The sequence below is a fragment of the Elephas maximus genome, chromosome 18 (assembly GCF_024166365.1).
Source record: "Elephas maximus indicus isolate mEleMax1 chromosome 18, mEleMax1 primary haplotype, whole genome shotgun sequence".
NCBI classification, from domain to species: Eukaryota; Metazoa; Chordata; class Mammalia; order Proboscidea; family Elephantidae; genus Elephas; species Elephas maximus.
In genome coordinates this window covers 28354112-28372795 of record NC_064836.1, presented here as the reverse complement: position 1 = coordinate 28372795, position 18684 = coordinate 28354112, and the positions used below count along the sequence as shown (strand labels likewise).

At 42.3% G+C, this 18684-nt stretch overlaps 1 protein-coding gene across 3 annotated transcripts in view; it reads left to right on the top strand.

Moving 5' to 3' along the window:
• IFNAR2 (interferon alpha and beta receptor subunit 2) overlaps nt 1-18464 on the top strand; it is an 84160-nt gene extending 65696 nt beyond the window's left edge. For all 3 annotated transcript variants that reach the window (XM_049857933.1, XM_049857934.1, XM_049857935.1), the window contains exons 7-9: nt 2507-2672; nt 8294-8424; nt 15406-18464. In XM_049857933.1, coding sequence (XP_049713890.1) covers nt 2507-2672; nt 8294-8424; nt 15406-16104 — 996 coding nt within the window. In that variant the 3' untranslated portion in view covers nt 16105-18464. The remainder of the gene's footprint in view (nt 1-2506; nt 2673-8293; nt 8425-15405) is intronic.
• Nucleotides 18465-18684: the final 220 nt, after the last annotated feature.

The following is an 18684-nucleotide window of genomic DNA, read 5'->3' as shown; positions in this document are numbered from 1 at the left end:
CCACAAGACCAAATGGGCAATACCTGACCAAAAGTGAAGATGAGAAGGCAGGAAGAGATAGAAAAATTGGACAAATGGACACGAGGAACCCGGTTTGGAAAGGCAGAGAGGATTTTAATGTCTCAAAACAATGTGTATAAAACATTAAACTGGAAACTAGTTTGCTCTGTAAATTTTCACCTAAAGCACAATAAGATGTTCAGAAAAAAAAGAGTGACAGGAAAGAGGGAAACCCGGAGAGAGTGAGGAGAGTGAATTCTTTAGGGAGTTTTTCTGTAGAGGGGAGGGAAGATAAGCACTGGGCAGTGAGGTCACAGGAAGGGTCTGGAAGGTGGGAGAAGACGGGCTTATTCCTGTGCTGATGGAATGTGGTGGCGGGGGGTCTGTTGGTGGAGCAGTGTCCTAGAGTAGCAAAGAGTGGATGGGGTCTCGTGAGAGTGCGGAGGGGTTGGGTTGGCCTCGGCTCTAAGCAGGGAAGGTGCCTCCAGAGTCACAAGAGAGGAGGAGGAGGAGCGGGGTGCATATGTTTATTGGAGGGTAACACTTGGTGGCAGCTTCCGTTTTCACAGTGGAACAGGAAGTAAGCATTGCAGGTCTGCTCCAGATCACGGAGGGCAGCACCGGCTCCGAAACCCAGGTGCTCTGAAGCCATGTTATCCTGCTCCACTGTGAGGCGAGAGGCCTCCCGCCATGGCACCAGGTCTATTCCTGTCCCTCCTTCTTCTTCATTAGTCACTATCATGCATGAGCTTTTAGTTTGTTGGGTTTTCAAATAATTCCTCCTTCTTCCAAGTAGAAACCTGCAGAAAAACATCGTTGTAGAAAGCTGTATTTGAACTGCTAGAAAGCCTAACTTTTATAAAACTGCTAGGAAGAATGTATTTTCAAACTTATGAAACGTTAGACAAAAGTTGTTAGTCATGAGAGAATGTGCCTATCATCCCTTGAATCCCAAAATGGGGTCAAGCCACATAGGAAAGAAGAAGCAAGGTGTTTTAGGGGAGAAAGCAGGAAACCAAGAGATCAGCCTCAGTTCTGCCACAGGCAAGCTGTGTGACCTCAGGGAAGTTACTTAACCTCTCTGAGCTCCAGTTTCCTCATCTGTAGAATGGGGATGATACTGAGCTTGCAGACCGTTTTGATGATCAAATGAGTTAATGTGTATGGAAGCACTTTCTGAAGTTTAAAGTAGCACATATTGTTAATGAAATGAGAGAATCTTGCAAAAATGTCATGGAGACTTTTCCCCTCCTTGGGAATTTTTCTTCTCTTTGAGTGAAGTTGCTAGGCTAGATGATTCCATGGTTTAGAAATATACACGTGTAAGTGTGCATATACACACGAAAGCTGAACAATGAGTGAGGACGTCTGAAGAATTGACGCCTTTGAATTGTGGTGTTGGCGAAGAATATTGAATATACCATGGACTGCCAAAAGAATGAACAAACCTGTCTTGGAAAAAATACAGCCAGAATGCTCCTTAGAAACAAGGATGGCAAGACTGCGTCTTACATACTGTGGACATGTTGTCAGGAGAGATAAGTCTCCTGAGAAGGACCTCATGCTTGGTAAACTACGGGGTCAGTGGAAAAGAGGAAGAACCTCAACAAGGTGGCTTGACGTGGTGGCTGCAACAGTGGGCTCAAGCATAACAACGATTGTGAGTATAGTGCTGTACCAGTGTTTCATTCTGTTTTACACAGGGTTGCTAGGAGTCAGAACTGACTGGACAGCACCTCACAAGTGTGTGTATATATATGTACATGTAGTTTTGTGATAAGTTGCTTGTCCCAAGTGACTTATAAATACTCTTTCTTGCCAAGCCTACAATGTTTCTGTCCCTATATAAGACAAATTCCCCAAAGAGATGTTAGGGCCTGTGTCTTAGTTTCTTAGAGCTGCCTGCTGTAACAGAAATACCACAAGTAAAACCAAAGAAAAAAAAAAAAAAAACATTGCCGTTGAGTCGATTCCGACTCATAGCCACCCTACAGGACAGAGTAGAACTGCTGCATACGGTTCCCAAGGGGCGCCTGGCAGATTTGGACTCCCAGCCTTTTGGTTAGCAGCCATAGCTCTTAACCACTACCCCACCAGGGTTTCCAACCACAAGTGAGTGGCCTTAACAAACAAAAATGTATTTTCTCATAGTTTAGGAGTCCCAATTCAGGGCACCAGCTCTAGGGGAAGGCTGTCTCTATGGGCTCTGGGGGAAGATCTCTGTCTCTTTCAGCTTCTTTTCCTCGGCCATCTCCACATGGCATCTGTCTTTCCCCCATTTGTGTTCGCTCATCTCTGTGTCTGTGTTGCCCCTTACATACTCAGAAGGGATGGGTGTAAAACACACCCTACACTGATATGGCCTTGTTACCATAGCGAGAAAACCCAATTCCCGAAAGGGGTTACAGCCAACACGTATTTGGGAACACAATACAATCCCTAAGGGCCTGCTTCTAAATGAAATTATTGCTAAAACCTTAGTGATTTTTGGTTATTGTTTTTACAGCATAAACCCAAAATAACTGGAAACGTCACTGGAGATTTCGTTTATGTCCTGGACAAGTTGATTCCAAACACAAACTACTGTGTGTCTGTCTATTTTGAACCTAAAAATCTGCGAGCAGTAATCAGATCCCCCCTAAAATGTACCCTCCTTCCAGGCCTGGAACCAGGTATGTTCATTTTTTGAAAATTCATGTTTTGCTTTCACTCTGAGGGGAAACCTATGTAAAGAAAAGAGCCTGAAAATCGGAGAGCCCTAAAGGTGTGTCTTTCAGTAAAGGCATGACGCAGAAGGTGTCAGCTGTTGGCCAGTCTTTACAGTGTGGTGGGGTCACTTAGGAGTGTGTTGTCATAGCTTAGGGGCCATCAGATGTTTGCCTTTATAAGAAACCTTCTTTTCATTTCAGGGAGTTGGAATTAAGCTCAGCTCTCTGTGTTGTTCCCCTCCCCCTCCCCCCCAAAAACCCATTGCTGTTGAGTGGATTCTGATTGATGGCAGCCCCATGTGTTACAGAGTTAGAACTGTGTTCCATAGGGTTTTCTTGGCTGTAATCTTAACAGAAGCAGATTGCCAGGAATTTCTTCCAGAGCACCACTGGGTGGGCTCGAACCACCAACCATTCGGTTAGTTACCTGTTGCCGTCGATTCTGACTCATAGCAACCCTATAGAACAGAGTAGAACTGCCCTGCAGAGTTTCCAAGGAGCACCTGCTGGATTTGAACTGCCGGCCTTTTGGTTAGCAGCCATAGCACTTAACCACTACGCCACCAGGGTTTCCTGATGATGAGTTTGGTTAGTCAAGCACAGACCAGGAACCTTGTATGTCCTTAGCTCAAGCCAAATACTTGAAGCTGTAGGTTACACTGTGTGCGAAAGCATCAGAGGTAGTGTTGGATACAGTCAGATTGGGGTGTGGCTCATAGACGTAGCCTTTCAGAGATGACAGGAATCTTGCCAGTGTGGACAGCATAGTTACTGGACAAAGCTGAAAGCCCTTCTGTTTCAAAGGCTTCTGAACAGTAAATAGCATGATCCCCTGCCAAATGGAGAAATTTGCAGTGAGAACAACCAGGCTTAGTTAGGGATATTCACTGCTGACTAGCTTCTCAGGAAGTAACTGGGTCTCCAGCTGTTTCACCAAAAGTGAACGTCTATGAAACACTCCTCCAAACAAGCCCTCTGAATTTCTAGATGCCGAGTTTCTTTGATATTCTGATTTACCAGGGTAAAAATAAGGTGAAATTTATAAGGAAATGCCCGATAAGTGGTACGCTTATTTGTGGATTGAGTGAGATACATTAAGCAGTGCCGAGTCGGAATCAACTCTCAACTCAACGGCACTGGGTTCTGAGTTTTTAACACATACTAAAGAACCACTGGGTGGTGCAAAGGATTAACACGTTCAGCTGTAACCAGTTCGAATCCACCCAGAGGTGCCTCAGAAGAATGGCCAGGGGAGCTACTACTTTGTTGTTGTTGAATATATACACAGCAAAACATAAACCAGTTACACAATTTCTAAGTGTACAATTCAGTGACATTGATCACATTTTTCAAGTTGTGCAACCATTCTCACCCTTCTTCTCCGAGTTGCTCCTAACATGAACTCACTGCTTCCTAAGCTTCCTATCTAACCTTTCAAAATGCTGTTGTCAATTTGATCCCATATAGATAGTTCTTTAAAAGAGCACAATGCTTCAGACAGACATTAGTTACTAATTAAGCCAAACTGTTGTTTGGTTTAAAGAAAACTTCAGGTGATATTTTTGGTTTAAGGTTAAAGATTACCTCAGGGTTCATCCAACCTCAATAGCTCCAGAAAGTCTGGATTCCATGCAAATTTGAAATTCCTTTCCAGATTTTCCCCTTTTGATCAGGGTTCTTCTATAGAATCTTTGATCAAAATGCTCAGTAATGGTAGCCAGACACATCTAGGTCCGGTCTCGTGGCAAAGGAGGGAGTTGGTGGTGGTTTACTTCTGAAACATCAACCATTAAAAACCCTGTGGAGCACAGTCCTACTCTGATACACATGGGGTTGCCATGCGTCAGAGTCAACTTGGTGGCAACTGGTTAGCACATAAAAGTGTTTGGTATTCCCTATAACTACAGGATAGTGTGATTTTATTCCCCAGTGTTCCTCAAAGTCAACTGAGGAACAAACTGATTTTCAAAGAAAAAGTACCTCAAACCTCCAGCTTAAATTATTCTTATAATGCCAATTAAATCTGGGCGAACATAAAACAGAATATAGACAGACTCCTTATGCATATAAACTAAACCAAACCAGTTGTCACCAAGTCAGCTCCAACTCTTGGCTACCGCATGTGTGTCAGAGAAGAACTGTGTCCCCTAGGGTTTCCGTGGCTGATTTTTCAGAAGTAGATCACCAGGCCTTTCTTCCAAGGCACCTCTGGGTGGACTCAAACCTCCAACCTTTCAGGTAGCAGCCGCGCACATTAATCGTTTGTACTACCAAGGGATCCTTATGCCTATAAAAACAAACAAACAAAAATCGCTGTCAAGTCAATTCTGACTCATAGCCATCCTATAGGACAGTAGAACTGCCCCATAGGGTTTCCAAGGAGTGGCTGGTGGATTCAAAGAGCTGACCTTTGGTTAGCAGCCGTAGCACTTAACCACGGCACCACCAGGGCTCCCCTTATGCCTATAAACCAAAAAGAACCCAAACTCGTTGCCATCGAGTTGATTCCAACTCACAGCGACCCTATAGGACAGAGTAGAACTGCTCCATAGAGTTTCTAAGGAGCGCCTGGTGGATTCAAACCGTTGACCTTTTGGCTAGCAGCCGTAGCTCTTAACCACTACGCCACTGGGGTTTCCCTTATGCCTATAGCTCTTAGAAAGTAAGCCCAAACAAATGTACATATTAAATGCAAACAAAACTGCAAAACCAATAAAAGCCAAGTTAGTAATACACAGGCAGTCACAGGTTACGAGCCACTGATTTATGGACGACTCCTCCTTGCCTTTAATGTTATGTAACTGCGCCCTCACTTTGAAACAACTGAACCAACCCCTACTTGCAACAAATTCTTCATCACCGTCACCTTCACTTTCTGCATGGCAGCTTTAAAATCATGAAAAAGGCTTTGAGCCTTTTCTTCACTAACATAAGACTAAATAAGCACCATACGTATTTGTTTCGACTTGCCTACAAATTCAACTTAAAGACTTAAAGGCATTCTGGAAAACCATATGGCACTTGCTTAGAAAGCTAGAAATAGACATACCGTGTGATCCAGCAATCCCACACCTAGGAATACATCCTAGAGAAATAAGAGTCATCACACTAATAGACATATACATATCCATGTTCACTGTAGCATTGTTCACAATAACAAAAAGATGGAAACAAGCTGCATGCCCATCAACAGATGAATGAATAAGCAAACTATGGTACAGACCCACAATGGAGTGTTATGCAACAGTAAAGAGCAATGATGAATCTGCGAAGCATCTCACCACATGGATGAATCTGGAGGGCATTATGCTGAGTGAAATAAGTCAATCACAAAAGGACAAATATTGTATAAGGCCACTGCTATAAAAACTCACGAAAAGGTTTGCACACAGAAAGAAACAATTTTTGATGGTGGTGGGGGGATGAAAAAACACTAACAGACAATAGGTAAGTGGTAACTTTGGTGAAAGGTAAGACAGGACACTATACTGGGGAAGCCAGCACAAAAAAGAAAAAGACTTACGGAGTTGGGAATGGATCTCATCCATAACCCAGGGACTGTCTGTGCGATGAGATGGTTTGCTGAAACTCAGTCCCTGCTTACAAGGTTCTTTGGAGGTTAACATGCGCTGTTCATCTCTTCCCGACTTTTCTCTGTTTCACCTGCTGAGCAGTGCTCACGCAGCAGCATGTCATGATGTCATTTCACCTCTACTTGATGTGAACCCATCACTCTGCATGTTAAGCCAATCTCCACTGTTTTGTCATTACCCAAGACAGTTGAAGGAGTCCTTGGGTGGTGTCATGGGTTGAATTGTGTCCCCCCAAAATATGCATCAACTTGGTTAGGCCACAATTCCCAGTATTGTGTGGTTGTCCTCCATTTTGTGATTATAACTTGATGTTAAAGAGGATTAGGGTGGGATTGTAACACCCTTACAAAGGTCACATCCCTGATCCCATGTAAAGAGAGTTTCCCTGGAGTGTGGCCTGCACCACCTTCTACCTTACAAGAGATAAGAGGAAAGGGAAGCAAGCAGAGAGAAGGTACCTCAGACCACTAAGAAGGCAGTGCCGGGAACAGAGCGCAGCCTTTGGGCCTGAGGTTCCTGCGCTGAGATGCTCCCAGACCAAGGGAAGGCTGATGGGTCACAAGGACCTTCCTCCAGAGCCGACAGAGAGAGAAAGCCTTCCCCAGGAGCTGGTGCCCTGATTTCGGACTTCTAGCCTACTAGACCGTGAGAGGATAGACTTCTTTTTGTTAAAGCCATCCACTTGTGGTATTTCTGTAATAGCAGCACTAGATGACTAAGGTAAGTGGCAAATATGGTTAAGTGTTCCGCTACTAACCAAAAGATTGGCAAATCAAACCCACCCAGAGGCACCTCAGAAGAAAGGCCTGGTGATCTACTTTGGAAAGATCTCAGACATGAAAACCCTATGGAGCACAGTTGTACTCTGACACACATGGGGTCACCATGAGTCAGGGCCAACTTGATGGTTTTATATTTTGAAAGAAGTCTCTGGATGTGCAAATGGTTAATGAGCTTGGCTGCTAACAGAAAGGTTGAAGGTTCAAGTCCACCTAGAGGTACCAAGAAGGAAAGCCCTGATGATCTACTTACAAAAAATCAGCCATTGGAAACTCTGGAGCACAGTTCTACTCTGCAACACATGGGGTTATGATGAGTTAGAAGCAACACGACAGCAACTGGTTTTGTTTGGTACCAGTTTTTAGTTATGTAACTATTGATTTCTTCTCAGTCCACGTGGACATATGGGAAAAAGGGTTGAAATTTTCCAAAGGAATTTTGAACAAAAAACTAAGGGGAACTTGCAACAAGATGGTGCTGCGAGGCCCTAATCTGGGTCCTGGCTTGGCCGAAGTCCAGCCACAGAAATGACCCAGTTGCTTTTTTTCAGGCAGACTCCCCTTTTTCCGCTTCTTCATGCCAGCAGTGCACACTAACATATAAGCGTTTGAAATGTGGCTAGTATGACTGAGAAACTGTTAAATTTTATTTAATATTGATAAATTCCTAATTAAATAGCCACACTTGGCTAGGGGCTACCATATTGGACTGTGCAATTATAGAATGTAATTATATGCTGAAAGGAATTTTACTTTTAAAAACTAAATTTGTCATTTTATCACTTAAAATATATATATATATATATATATATATATATATATATTTGGATTAGGAGCCCTGGTGGTACAGAGGTTAAGAGCTCAGCTGCTAACCAAAAGATTGGCAGTTTAAATCCACCAGCTGCTCCTTGGAAACCCTGTGGGGCAGTTTTACTCAGTCCTATGGGGTCGCTATGAGTCGGAATCGACTCGACGGCCGTGGGTTTGGTTTGGGTTTGGTATGGGGTCACTGTGAGTCGGAACCGACTTGACAGCAATGGGTATGCACTTGGATTGCTTTGCATTCTCCTGTATTAACAACACAAAACTGGTTTTTCATGCTTTTGCTTCCTTGTTCTTGCCTTCTACCGCCAAACCAGTGTGCATGTATTCCCCTCTGTGATTGTTTATTGGGTTTGTTTTGAAATAAAGTTATACAATTTTTCGTCAACAGAGTCATCAGAATCTGCCATAATAGGAGGAATAGTCACTGTGTTTTTAATAGCAACTGTCTTCATAAGCAGCATAGTAACACTGAAGCGGATTGGTTATATATACCTAAGATATAACCTCCCCGATGCATTGGTATGTAGCTTGTTTTTTCTTTGTTAGTTTTTTGTTTCTATTTTTATTTTAACGTAAATATTTTCACAGAATAAAATCCCGTTTTCTAAAAACACCAAGGATTATATATCATTCTGGGTTTTTTCCATCTCTATAAACATATATTTTGCCATTATATATATATACACATATGCATTTTATGTTTTCTTTTTACACTTTGTCTACATATTATTTTTAACGATCACATAATGTTCCATTATTATTAATGTATCATTTTCCCTTAACTGTTTCTCAGCTGTAAGGCATTTGGATTGATTTCTTTTTCTTCTCCTTTCTTTCCTTTCTCTCTGTGCCCTTTACAAGTAGTACAGTGAACGTGTTTATACAGATGATCTTTTTATTTTAGATGACTTCAGTAGGATATACACAGAGTGGGTTTATCTTATAAAAAGACGGGATAGAATACATTCCATGTGTAACATCAGCGATGACCTACACAGTTGTACACATTTCTCCAAAGCCCTGCTGACCTTGGGATTAATGGTTTTTCCTACTTTCCTTCATGTATTATGTGTATAATATCCTCACGTAGTTGCTCCCATTTGTGTTAATCTGTTGTTATTAGGTGCCGTCAAGTCGATTTCGACTCATGGAGACCTCCTGTGTTACATACAAAGTAGAACTGCCCTGTAGGGTTTTCTTGGCTATAATCTTTACAGAAGCAGATTACCAGGTCTTTCTCCTGCAGAGCTGCTGGGTGGGTTCAAAACACCAACCTTTTGATTAGCAGCCAAGTGTTTCACTCTTGTGCCACCAGTACCCCTTTGTATTAATGTAACTACAGCCATGCCCCGCACAACGTCCATTCGGGCAACATCCGACTGCGTGTGTCTCCATGGTCCCAAAAGGCTATAATAGAGTTCAGAAATCCCGATCAGAGAACGGGACATAGCAGATGTATCTAGCATCAGTTAGTCAAATGTTTGTCTTAGTATATAGTATAGCGTACCTTTCTATGCGAAGAAAACATTAAAGAAACCTTCCAGATACACTAAAACATCTTCAGCTTAACACTACAGTAATAACAATGTTTCCATGCACATCACAAAGTAGTGCCTGTTTATTGTTATAAACCATTCCCTGTACCTTGAATTTTTAATATAATAGGCTTTACAGGAGTTGGTACATAACTGTGGGTTGTACGTAGGTTGGACATTCATAACCCGGGGCCTGCCTGTGTATAATATGGTGTTCGAACAACGTCCAAATCACGTAAGGTCCTATTTCACAGAATATATTGTGGATGTTAAGTAATCCGTGACTGTGCTAGTAAAACCAGACACTTTCTTTGTCTTCATTGCTTCTTCCCGAGTCACATGCTTTCTGTTTAGATCCTTTGACCCCCTCGGCCAAGTCTGGGTATTGACCTTAAACCAAAACCTTTGCCATCAAGTCAGTTTGGACTCATGGCGATCCCATGTATTACAGAGTAGAACAGATCCATAGGGTTTTCTTGGCTGTCATCTTTACGAAAGCAGATCGCCAGGCCTTTCTTCCACTGTGCTGTTGGGTGGGTTTGAACCGCCCACCTTTTGCTTAGTAGTCAAGCACAAACTGTTTACACCACCCAGGGACTCCTTACGTATTCCTAAAACCTCTTCATGCCTTTTAAATCAACTGTTTTTAAACCATCAGTTATCGTTTTTCCTACTCTATTGCTTTCTTTTTATATTACTTTTATAAATTTTCATTCAGAAGTATCTTGTTCTTCTATGTTTGAACTCACTGCATTCAGTTATCTACTGTTTTTTCCACACCCATTTCTTTAAGTCTCCTTCCATCATTGATAAAACTGTACTCTTCTCTTGTTGTTTTTATTTGTTTGGGTTTGGCTGGGGGAGGAATGGTGGACAGGGAGGGTCTCTATATTTGGAGATTTTAATTACATTTAATATTTGAACCTAGCTGGCATTTGGATGTCCTTTATGAGGTTTGGATGGCTCTGTGTTGGGATTTTGTCCACAAAGCGACCCCTGCCTTGGAAAATTGATGTTTTTATCCATTAGGGTAGCACATCTTCTAGAATCACTCAACTGTTCAAGTTGTAGCTTTACTTCCAGCCTTCATTCCAACAGCTCCTGACATGCATTTTTTAGCCTTGACGCCACAGGTAAATCCTACTCCAATTCATTTCTCACTACAGCCTTGAGATCCGAAGTCCTTTAGCATGGCCCCATCTCTCTTAGCCACATCATCCACTCTGGTTACCTAAACTCAGTGCCAACACTCCTCCCAGGTCTCCCTGGCGTTCCTTTCTCTTCAAGTTGGGTCTATATTATATGCTAAAGGCAATCATTCCTGCTTTGTCTTAAGTCCATGTAATAAGAGGAGGTATTTTTATCTCGTGTCTCTTTTTAGCAGAGGATGCTCCTGGATTTCTGTGTTAAAAGTCATTATTCTGTATTAAAAAAGAAAAACTCTAAGAATATTAAAACAGAACACTCTAGGCCTATTGTTTGTGTGTATGTGTGAGTAATAGCTGTTAAAAATTTTAAATGGCATCTTTGTTTTTTTTTGTTTTCTTGTCTTTAAGAAATATTTGTTGAACATCTACTATGTGCCAACATGTCCTAGAGACTGGGGATGTGGAAGTGAACAAGGCAAAAAATCCTGCTCTTAAAGAGCTTAAAGTCTGAGTGGGAGGAGGAATGACCATTATTTACACTCCAATGAATCTACAGATAAAATATTAGGGTTAAAAAGAAAGTTTAGCAAAGGTGTTAGATACAAAGTCAGTATAAAAATGGTTGCGTTTTTATATACAGTAGTAGCAACATTCAGTTAGAGAAAAACATAAAGTTGCTTTTCACCATCCAAAGAATAAAATACAGAAATCATAGGTATACTGTTCCATGAACTTTACAAACTGGATACATGCATGTAACTTGTGCCCAGATGAAGAAAGAGGACATGACCAACAACCCAGAAGCCCTTCTCCTGCCACTGTCCAGTCACTACCCGCTATGAAAGGCAAATACTATTCTGAATTCTAACAACGTAGATTCATTTTACCTGGCTTTTAATCATAGAAATGGAATCATACAGTTAAAAACAAAAAAAAACTGTTACAGTAACAACAAAAAATGTTCTAAAAACATCTCAGGAATAAATCTAACAGATGTACAAGCCCTTTGTGAAAGCCATTAACAAAGACCTAATCAAATGGGGAGGGGCCCTGGTGGCTCAGTGGTTAGGTGCTCAGCTGCTCACCAAAAGGTCGGTGGCCTGAACCTGCCAGCTGCTCCATGGAAGAAAGACGTGGCAATCTGCTTCTGTAAAGTTTTTTAGCGTATAGGGCAGTTCTACCCTGTCCTATTGGGCTACTGTGAGTTGGAATTGACTCGAAAGCAACAAGTAATCAAATAGGGAGCCCAGAAATATAAAAATATATAAAAACTTGATTATGGGAAAGTGGATATTGAAGATCAGTGGGGGGAGGAAGGGCTAGTCAATAGATGTTATCTAATTGAGGGTTTTATGAAATTGGATGAAATTTCATTTCATGAAATTCCTACCTCATACACAAAAATCAGTTCAAGTAAATTAAAGACTAATATAAAAGGCAAAACTGTAAAAGTTGTAGAAGGCAATATAGGGGGTTCTATACTACTTTGGGGAAACCCTGGTGGTGCAGTGGTTAAGCACAATGGCTGCTAACCAAGAGGTCAGCAGTTTGAATCTGCCAGGCACTCCTTGGAAACTCTATTGGGCAGTTCTGCTCTGTCCCATAGGGTCACTATGAGTCGGAATCGACTCAATGGCAGTGGGTTTGGTTTTTGGTGGGTATACTGCTTTGGGGAAAGAAAGATTTTCTTCAAATGCAAAAGCCATAAAGTAAAAAATTGAAAAATTCTCCTACATTAAAATTAAGAATTTCCATCAAATGTCATAGAGTAAAATGATAAACCACAAATTGAGAGGAAAATATATGTAACAAAAAAATTTACTAACTTTTAGTGTCTAGATCTTATAAAGAATTACTGTGGATCAATAAGAAAAAGATGAATAACCCAATAGAAACATCTGTTGACATAATGGAGATTTACTTTTTTCATGTTCATTGCATGTATTAATTAGCCTTGCATTTTTTCAAAGTAAACAAACCCTCCTATTCATAGTAAATGACTACTTTGTTACATGATTTTCTTTTTTCTACAATCTTATTTAGGGTTTTTACATTTATGCTAATAAATGAGATTGGTCTAATTTTTTTTCTATTGGTAATCTTATTAAATAATTTGCCAATCTGTCCCTTCAGTCTACATTTTGACATAATATAGAGGTTATTTTGTTGTTAGAAGGTTTAATAATTTTCTCCAGTTAATCCATCAAAGCCAAGTGCCTTTTTGGATGTCATTCTTTGGAAACTTTGATGATTTCTTCCTCTGTTAATTGCCTACTGAAGTTCTCTATTTCTTCGTGTGTCCCTATATTTTGTAATTTTTTAAGTATTCACTTATTTGATTTCATTATCAAATTTATCAACCTACGTTCTAAAATTCTTCTCATTTGCTACTGTTTTTCCTTTATAATTTCTGATTTTATCAGTTTGTGTTTTATTTAATCTTTTTACAGATTAACCCCAAAATTTATCTTTTATTAATCTTCTTTATACCTATTTGCTTGATTATTCATATTATTTTGTAGTTTGCTAGGCATAAAAGACAAAGTAGAGGCAAAGTATTTACATTTAGTGCCTCTACTTTGTCTTTTATGCCTTTGTTCAGTTTCCAATTATTGTATTCCTCTTCTTGATATAAGTTTAAGCTTAAGGTATAGTTTCTTTTTTATATTATTAACATAGGCTTTTAGAACAATAACCTTAAAATCCTAATTCTAACTCTTAATTTCATCATTCAGCCTAGTAGCATGACTTCCTGTTCTTTGTCTCTTTTGAAAAGCGGAGCTTGTTCAATTGTGTCCAAAGCTTGTTTGCAGAGTACTTTTTGATCTTAAAATTCTTGAGGCCCCAACACCCCAAACAACCCAAGGCCCCTTTCCTCACACACTTCTTTCTCCCTCTAAACAGGTAGGATTTCAATGCTGTTAAGGAAAGTAAGTGGATTTGGGTATCTTTCCTCTGCCTGTGGGCGTTCTCCCCAAGGCTGGGTCTGGGTGGAGCAGTTCAAAGTGGGGCCTTTCAACCCCGGGAGGGTAGAGAGGAGGATGATGCTGATGGTGATTCCAGGTCCTGGAAAGGAATCTCTAGACCACCTTCCTTACCCTTTCCCCCACTGTGGCCATTTTGTGGGGGAGGGGTAAGGATCCTTCAACTGGGTGAGACTCAGCTTGCCTCATTTTCTCTTTACTCTACCCTCTGTGTCCTGGTGGGGGCATTTTCTTCCAAGATCCCTCTTGCCCTGAGCCTTTTACCTTTTAGGGATCTTCTGCATCTAAGGTCCTCCAGCCTAAGGAACACACATTCCCCTGCCTTTGACCCTGATGGCGTGGGCTTTCTAGAGTTCACCCACAGCGCTTTGACACCCCTTAAGAATATCTTGGCCATAAAATGATACTCGTGAAGAGTGTGCTTCTTCGCTCAAGTAGATACATTAGACTAAATGGGCAGCTCCTGTCTGGAGGTGAGATGAAAAGGCAGAAAGGGACAGGAGCTGGTTGAATGGACACGGGAAATCTGGGGTGGAAAGGAGGAGTGTGCTATCACAGTACAGGGAGAGCAACTAGGATCATGTAACAATGTGTGTATCAATTTTTGTATGAGAAACTAACGAACTGTAAACTTTCACTTAAAGCACAATAAAAAAAATGTCTTGGCACTGCACAATTAGATAAACTCCCAGCTTAAATACAGAGATTTCCCCACCCTGCGAGCACACTGGGGAGGGGAAGGAGGCAGGAGTGGTCAAGAGCACAGCTCTGTAAGCAGCCTAAACAAAAAAAACCAAACCCAGTGCCGTGGAGTCGATTCTGACTCATAATGACCCTTTAGGACAGAGTAGAACTGCCCCATAGAGCTTCCAATGAGCACCTGGCGGATTCAAACTGCCGACCCTTTGGTTAGCAGCCGTAGCACTTAACCAGTACGCCACCAGGGTTTCTGTAAGCAGACTACCTGGTTATAAATCCAGCTCTGCCACTTAGTAGTCATGATCTTTAAAGTGGGAATAAAAAGACTAAACCTACTTCGCAGAGTGCCTTTGAGGGTGAAATGAATTGTAGTATTTGTAGAGCACCAAGAACAATACCAGGCAAGTAGAGAGCACTGTCTACTGTTAGAAAACTCTGGGTGGTACCAACAGTTAAGTGTGCCACTACTAACCAAAAGGTTGGTGGTTCAAACTCACCCAGAAGCACCTTGGAAGAAAGGCCTGGCAATCTGCTTTGGAAAAGTCACAGCCTTGAAAACCCTACTGAGCATAGTTCTACTCTGCAACACATGGGGTCACCATGCATCAGAACCAACTCAATGGCAGCTGGTTTGGTTTTGGTTTTATCTACTGTCGTTATTGTTGTTAGGTGCTTGAGTTGGCTCTGACTCATAGCGACCCCATGTATAACAGAACAAAACATTGCCCAGTCCTGCATCATCCTCACAGTAGTAGGTACGTTTAAGTCCATTGTTACAGCCACTGTTTCAACCCATCTCATTGAGGGTCCTCCTCTTTTTTGCTGACGCTCTACTTTACCAAGCATGATGTCCTTCTCCAGGGACTGGTCCCTTCCAATAACATGTCCAAAGTACGTAAGACAAGTCTCGCCATCCTTGCCTCTAAGGAGCATTCTGGCATTCAGTATTCTTTGCCAGCCCCACAGTTCAGCTCTTCTTCAGTTGTCCTTTTTCATTGTCTGCTGTTAGCTATTATTGTTGTTGTGGTGGTGGTTGTCAGCGTCATCATCATTTTCATCTCATGAAGTTTTATTATATAAAAAATAAAAAGAGCCAAAACTCAGAATTGACACAGATTTTTTTTTTTTTTAAAGAATTTTTATAACAGGCCAGCCTGGATCTTTCCGGAGCCGCCACCATTGGAAGCAGTGGATACAGTGGATGTCATTTATATCAACCGAAAGAAGAAAGTGCGGGACTACAATTCTGATGATGAGACTGACAGCGAGGATGAGACTGCTCCTAGAGTGAGCGCTGGCGGTTACACCAGGCATGGGCTAATCACCAAGCTCCTGACTCAGGCTTCCACCTCCTTGTCCACCTCCAAGGAGTCACAGCTCATAGACCTAGATGTGGGTGAAGCTGACCTGTCAGAGGCTGAGGCTGAGCCCCCACTGGTGCCAGAGCCTAGCTCCGGGCAGTCAGAATGTGCAAGTGGACCCTATGACAGGAGAGAGAGTGAGCTCCAGGACCCCTTTTCCGAGGAGGACAACAGCTCCACCGAGGGCTCTGGGGACAGGATAATCTTTAATGTGAATTTAAACTCTGTGTTTGTGAGGGCCCTCGACAACGACGATGATGGAGATGTCTCACCGATGCTTCCAGAAGAGACAGTTGACCTAGAGAACCCTGATGAGATGGAATCAAGCTTTCTGATCCCCAGGGAGGAGGGGATGCCGCCGCCCTTCCCCAGCACCTCCGAGGAGCACTTGGAGTCCGAAGATGCTCCTTCCGAGAAAAGCGACTCTTCTGAGTCAGATGTTGACATTGGGGACGGTTATGTAATGAGATGATTCTAAAAATGTTTAACTGGAACTGACAAGTAGATGTTACAGCGTTCTCCCTTCTTGCACCCTTCCTTGCCCATCTGTGGTCTGGAAGTGTTCTTCAAGGGAAGGAGCAGAAAACTAGAATCAAGCCAGTTCTTGCCTGTAACATCATCTATGCAGACCAGACACATGGTAGCACTCAGTGCATTGTTTACATGCTCAAAGTGATACACTTGGAAGGGAGAATTCTCTAGCAGTTCTCTTTGCTCTGGTGTACTTACAGTGTATCTACATGATAGCTGTCAGAGTAAGAAGCAAGACTCCCTGTGCTTTGCAGGGGTGGGCATGGCCACGAGCTATTTCCAGGAATTGGTTAAATGGGGCCAGGGTGGGAGTCAGGAGAAAAAAGGAAAAAATCCAGCAGGTTTCACAGCAGGATTGGCCACCAGTGCTTAGTAAGTGGAGCCCCTGAGCTAAGTGTCCAGCACGCTCAAGGGGAGAGCAGCAAACGGGAGAAGAGGGAGGACCTCTAGAGAGCCAAGGAGGGGACACACCACGAAATGAGCCTATGCACACAGTGGGAAGTAGGGGTGGTCCAGTGATGGCTGGTTCAATGAATAATCCTTGGGCAGCCCCCAGTGTATTCTGTCTCCTCCACTCTGAGATTTGAGCCCTCAGATCTCTCTTCCAGCCCCCCTCAAGTTGAGTGGGGGAACCCAGACACACACATGTGTAACCGTACTACTCTGCAGGTGATGAATAGAGGAAGCATTCAGATAGAGGAATGGAATCCCAGTGCCCTATTTTAAGACTTTAAAAAGTGAGAGTAATGGACCATAACTACCACAGCCTCCACCAGACAGTCCATCACAACTAGATGGTGCCTGGCTACCACCACCAACTGCTCTGACAGGGTTCACAATAGAGGGTCCCAGATGGACCTGGAGAAAAATGTAGAACAAAATTCTAACTCACAAAAAAAGACCAGACTTACTGGTCTGACAGAGGCTGGAGAAACCCCCTGAATATGGCACCCGGACTCCCTTTTAGCTCAGTACTGAAGTCATTCCTGAGGTTCACCCTTCAGCCAAAGATTACACAGGCCCATAAAACAAAATGAGACTTAATGGGAACACCAGCCCAGGGGCGAGGACCAGAAGGCAGGAGGGGACAGGGAAGCTGGTAATGGGGAACCCAAGGCCAAGAAGGGGTTGACAATCAATGTCATGTCAACATGTATATTAATTGTTATTAATGAGAAACTAATTTGCTTTACCTTCATCCAAAGTACAATTAAAAAAAAAAAAAGAGTAAATTTAGAAGTGCTTCTAGGTCTTCAGAAGAAATACAGCATAAAAGCCCTAGAGAGCCTCTTTAACAGCTTAGGAAGTGCTCTGTGTGCCGATTCCAAATGTCCTATGTGTAATGAGAGTTCCTGTGAATCTCAACAAGCGAAAGTGTGAAGTTCTAGAATGTCATGTAGCAAAAAGCACAAGGAGTGGGACTCAGGCCCTATTCTGTCATCCATTTCACTGTGTGACCCTGGGCACTTCGCCTAGCCTCTCTGAGCCTTGGTTTCTTCATTTATGACATTGAGGGGACGGGACTCGGTAATCTCCAAGATCCTGAGATTCGAGGAGAAATAATAGAAAATATACAGGTGGAGGTTGTGCAAACCTGACAGGCCCTCCCTCCTGCCACCCCAAGAGCAGGTGTCTCAGACCTTCTCCTGGGCCCATTCAAAAGGGAAAAAACAAATCCTACATGTCCTGACTCAAGGACTTTGAATTAATTTTTTTTATAGATGTTCTAAAGTAACTCAAAGGAGAGGGCTGTGAGATGGGGAGCCCTTATTTAAAAATAATGGAATTCTGTAGGAAACAGATCTTAATATATACACAGTCCATTTCTCTGCCCCCAGCTGTGTTTATATTATTTTGAAAGATTTCCAGATTGGTTTTTTGGGATAACGTCTTTATTGCTGCTTTCAGGTACACCAGTGTGTGTGTGTATATGTGTATATATGTATTTTTTTTTTAATTTTGTATAATGGTTGGTGCTTGGTAGAGCGTAATACAAAAATACTTTTAATACACAATTGGTGATCGTCTTCAGAGTTATTTCTCAGAGTGTATGTATGCAGCAGATTTGTGGCTCTGCTGACATCTCTAGCGCTCCCCAGCTTTCCCTAACTCTGCCCTCCTGGTAGCCTGCACGAGCTGAAGGAACATTCACCACCCTTATTCACGTAAAGTGTTCAGACGTCAGTGACATTACCCTGCTCTGGGTTTTCCAACGTCACCACTGTGCAAGTTGAAAAAAGAAAATTCAGCCTTTCCTGGCAGACTGAAAGGAGTTATAGCTAAATAAATGACTTAGTTTTTTTTGTTGTTGTTGTTTATGGAGTGGGAGGAGAGTAAAGAACACTCTTTCACACTGGGTTTGCTAGAACCAAAAACCATTTGCCATGGAGTTGATCCCAAAGGATGGTGACCCCAGGTGTTATAGACTAGAACCATGCTCCATAGGGTTTTCATGGCTATAATCTTTATAGAGAAGGTCCCAGTGTGGCCTACACCAGACTGCTAACCTAAATGTTGGTGG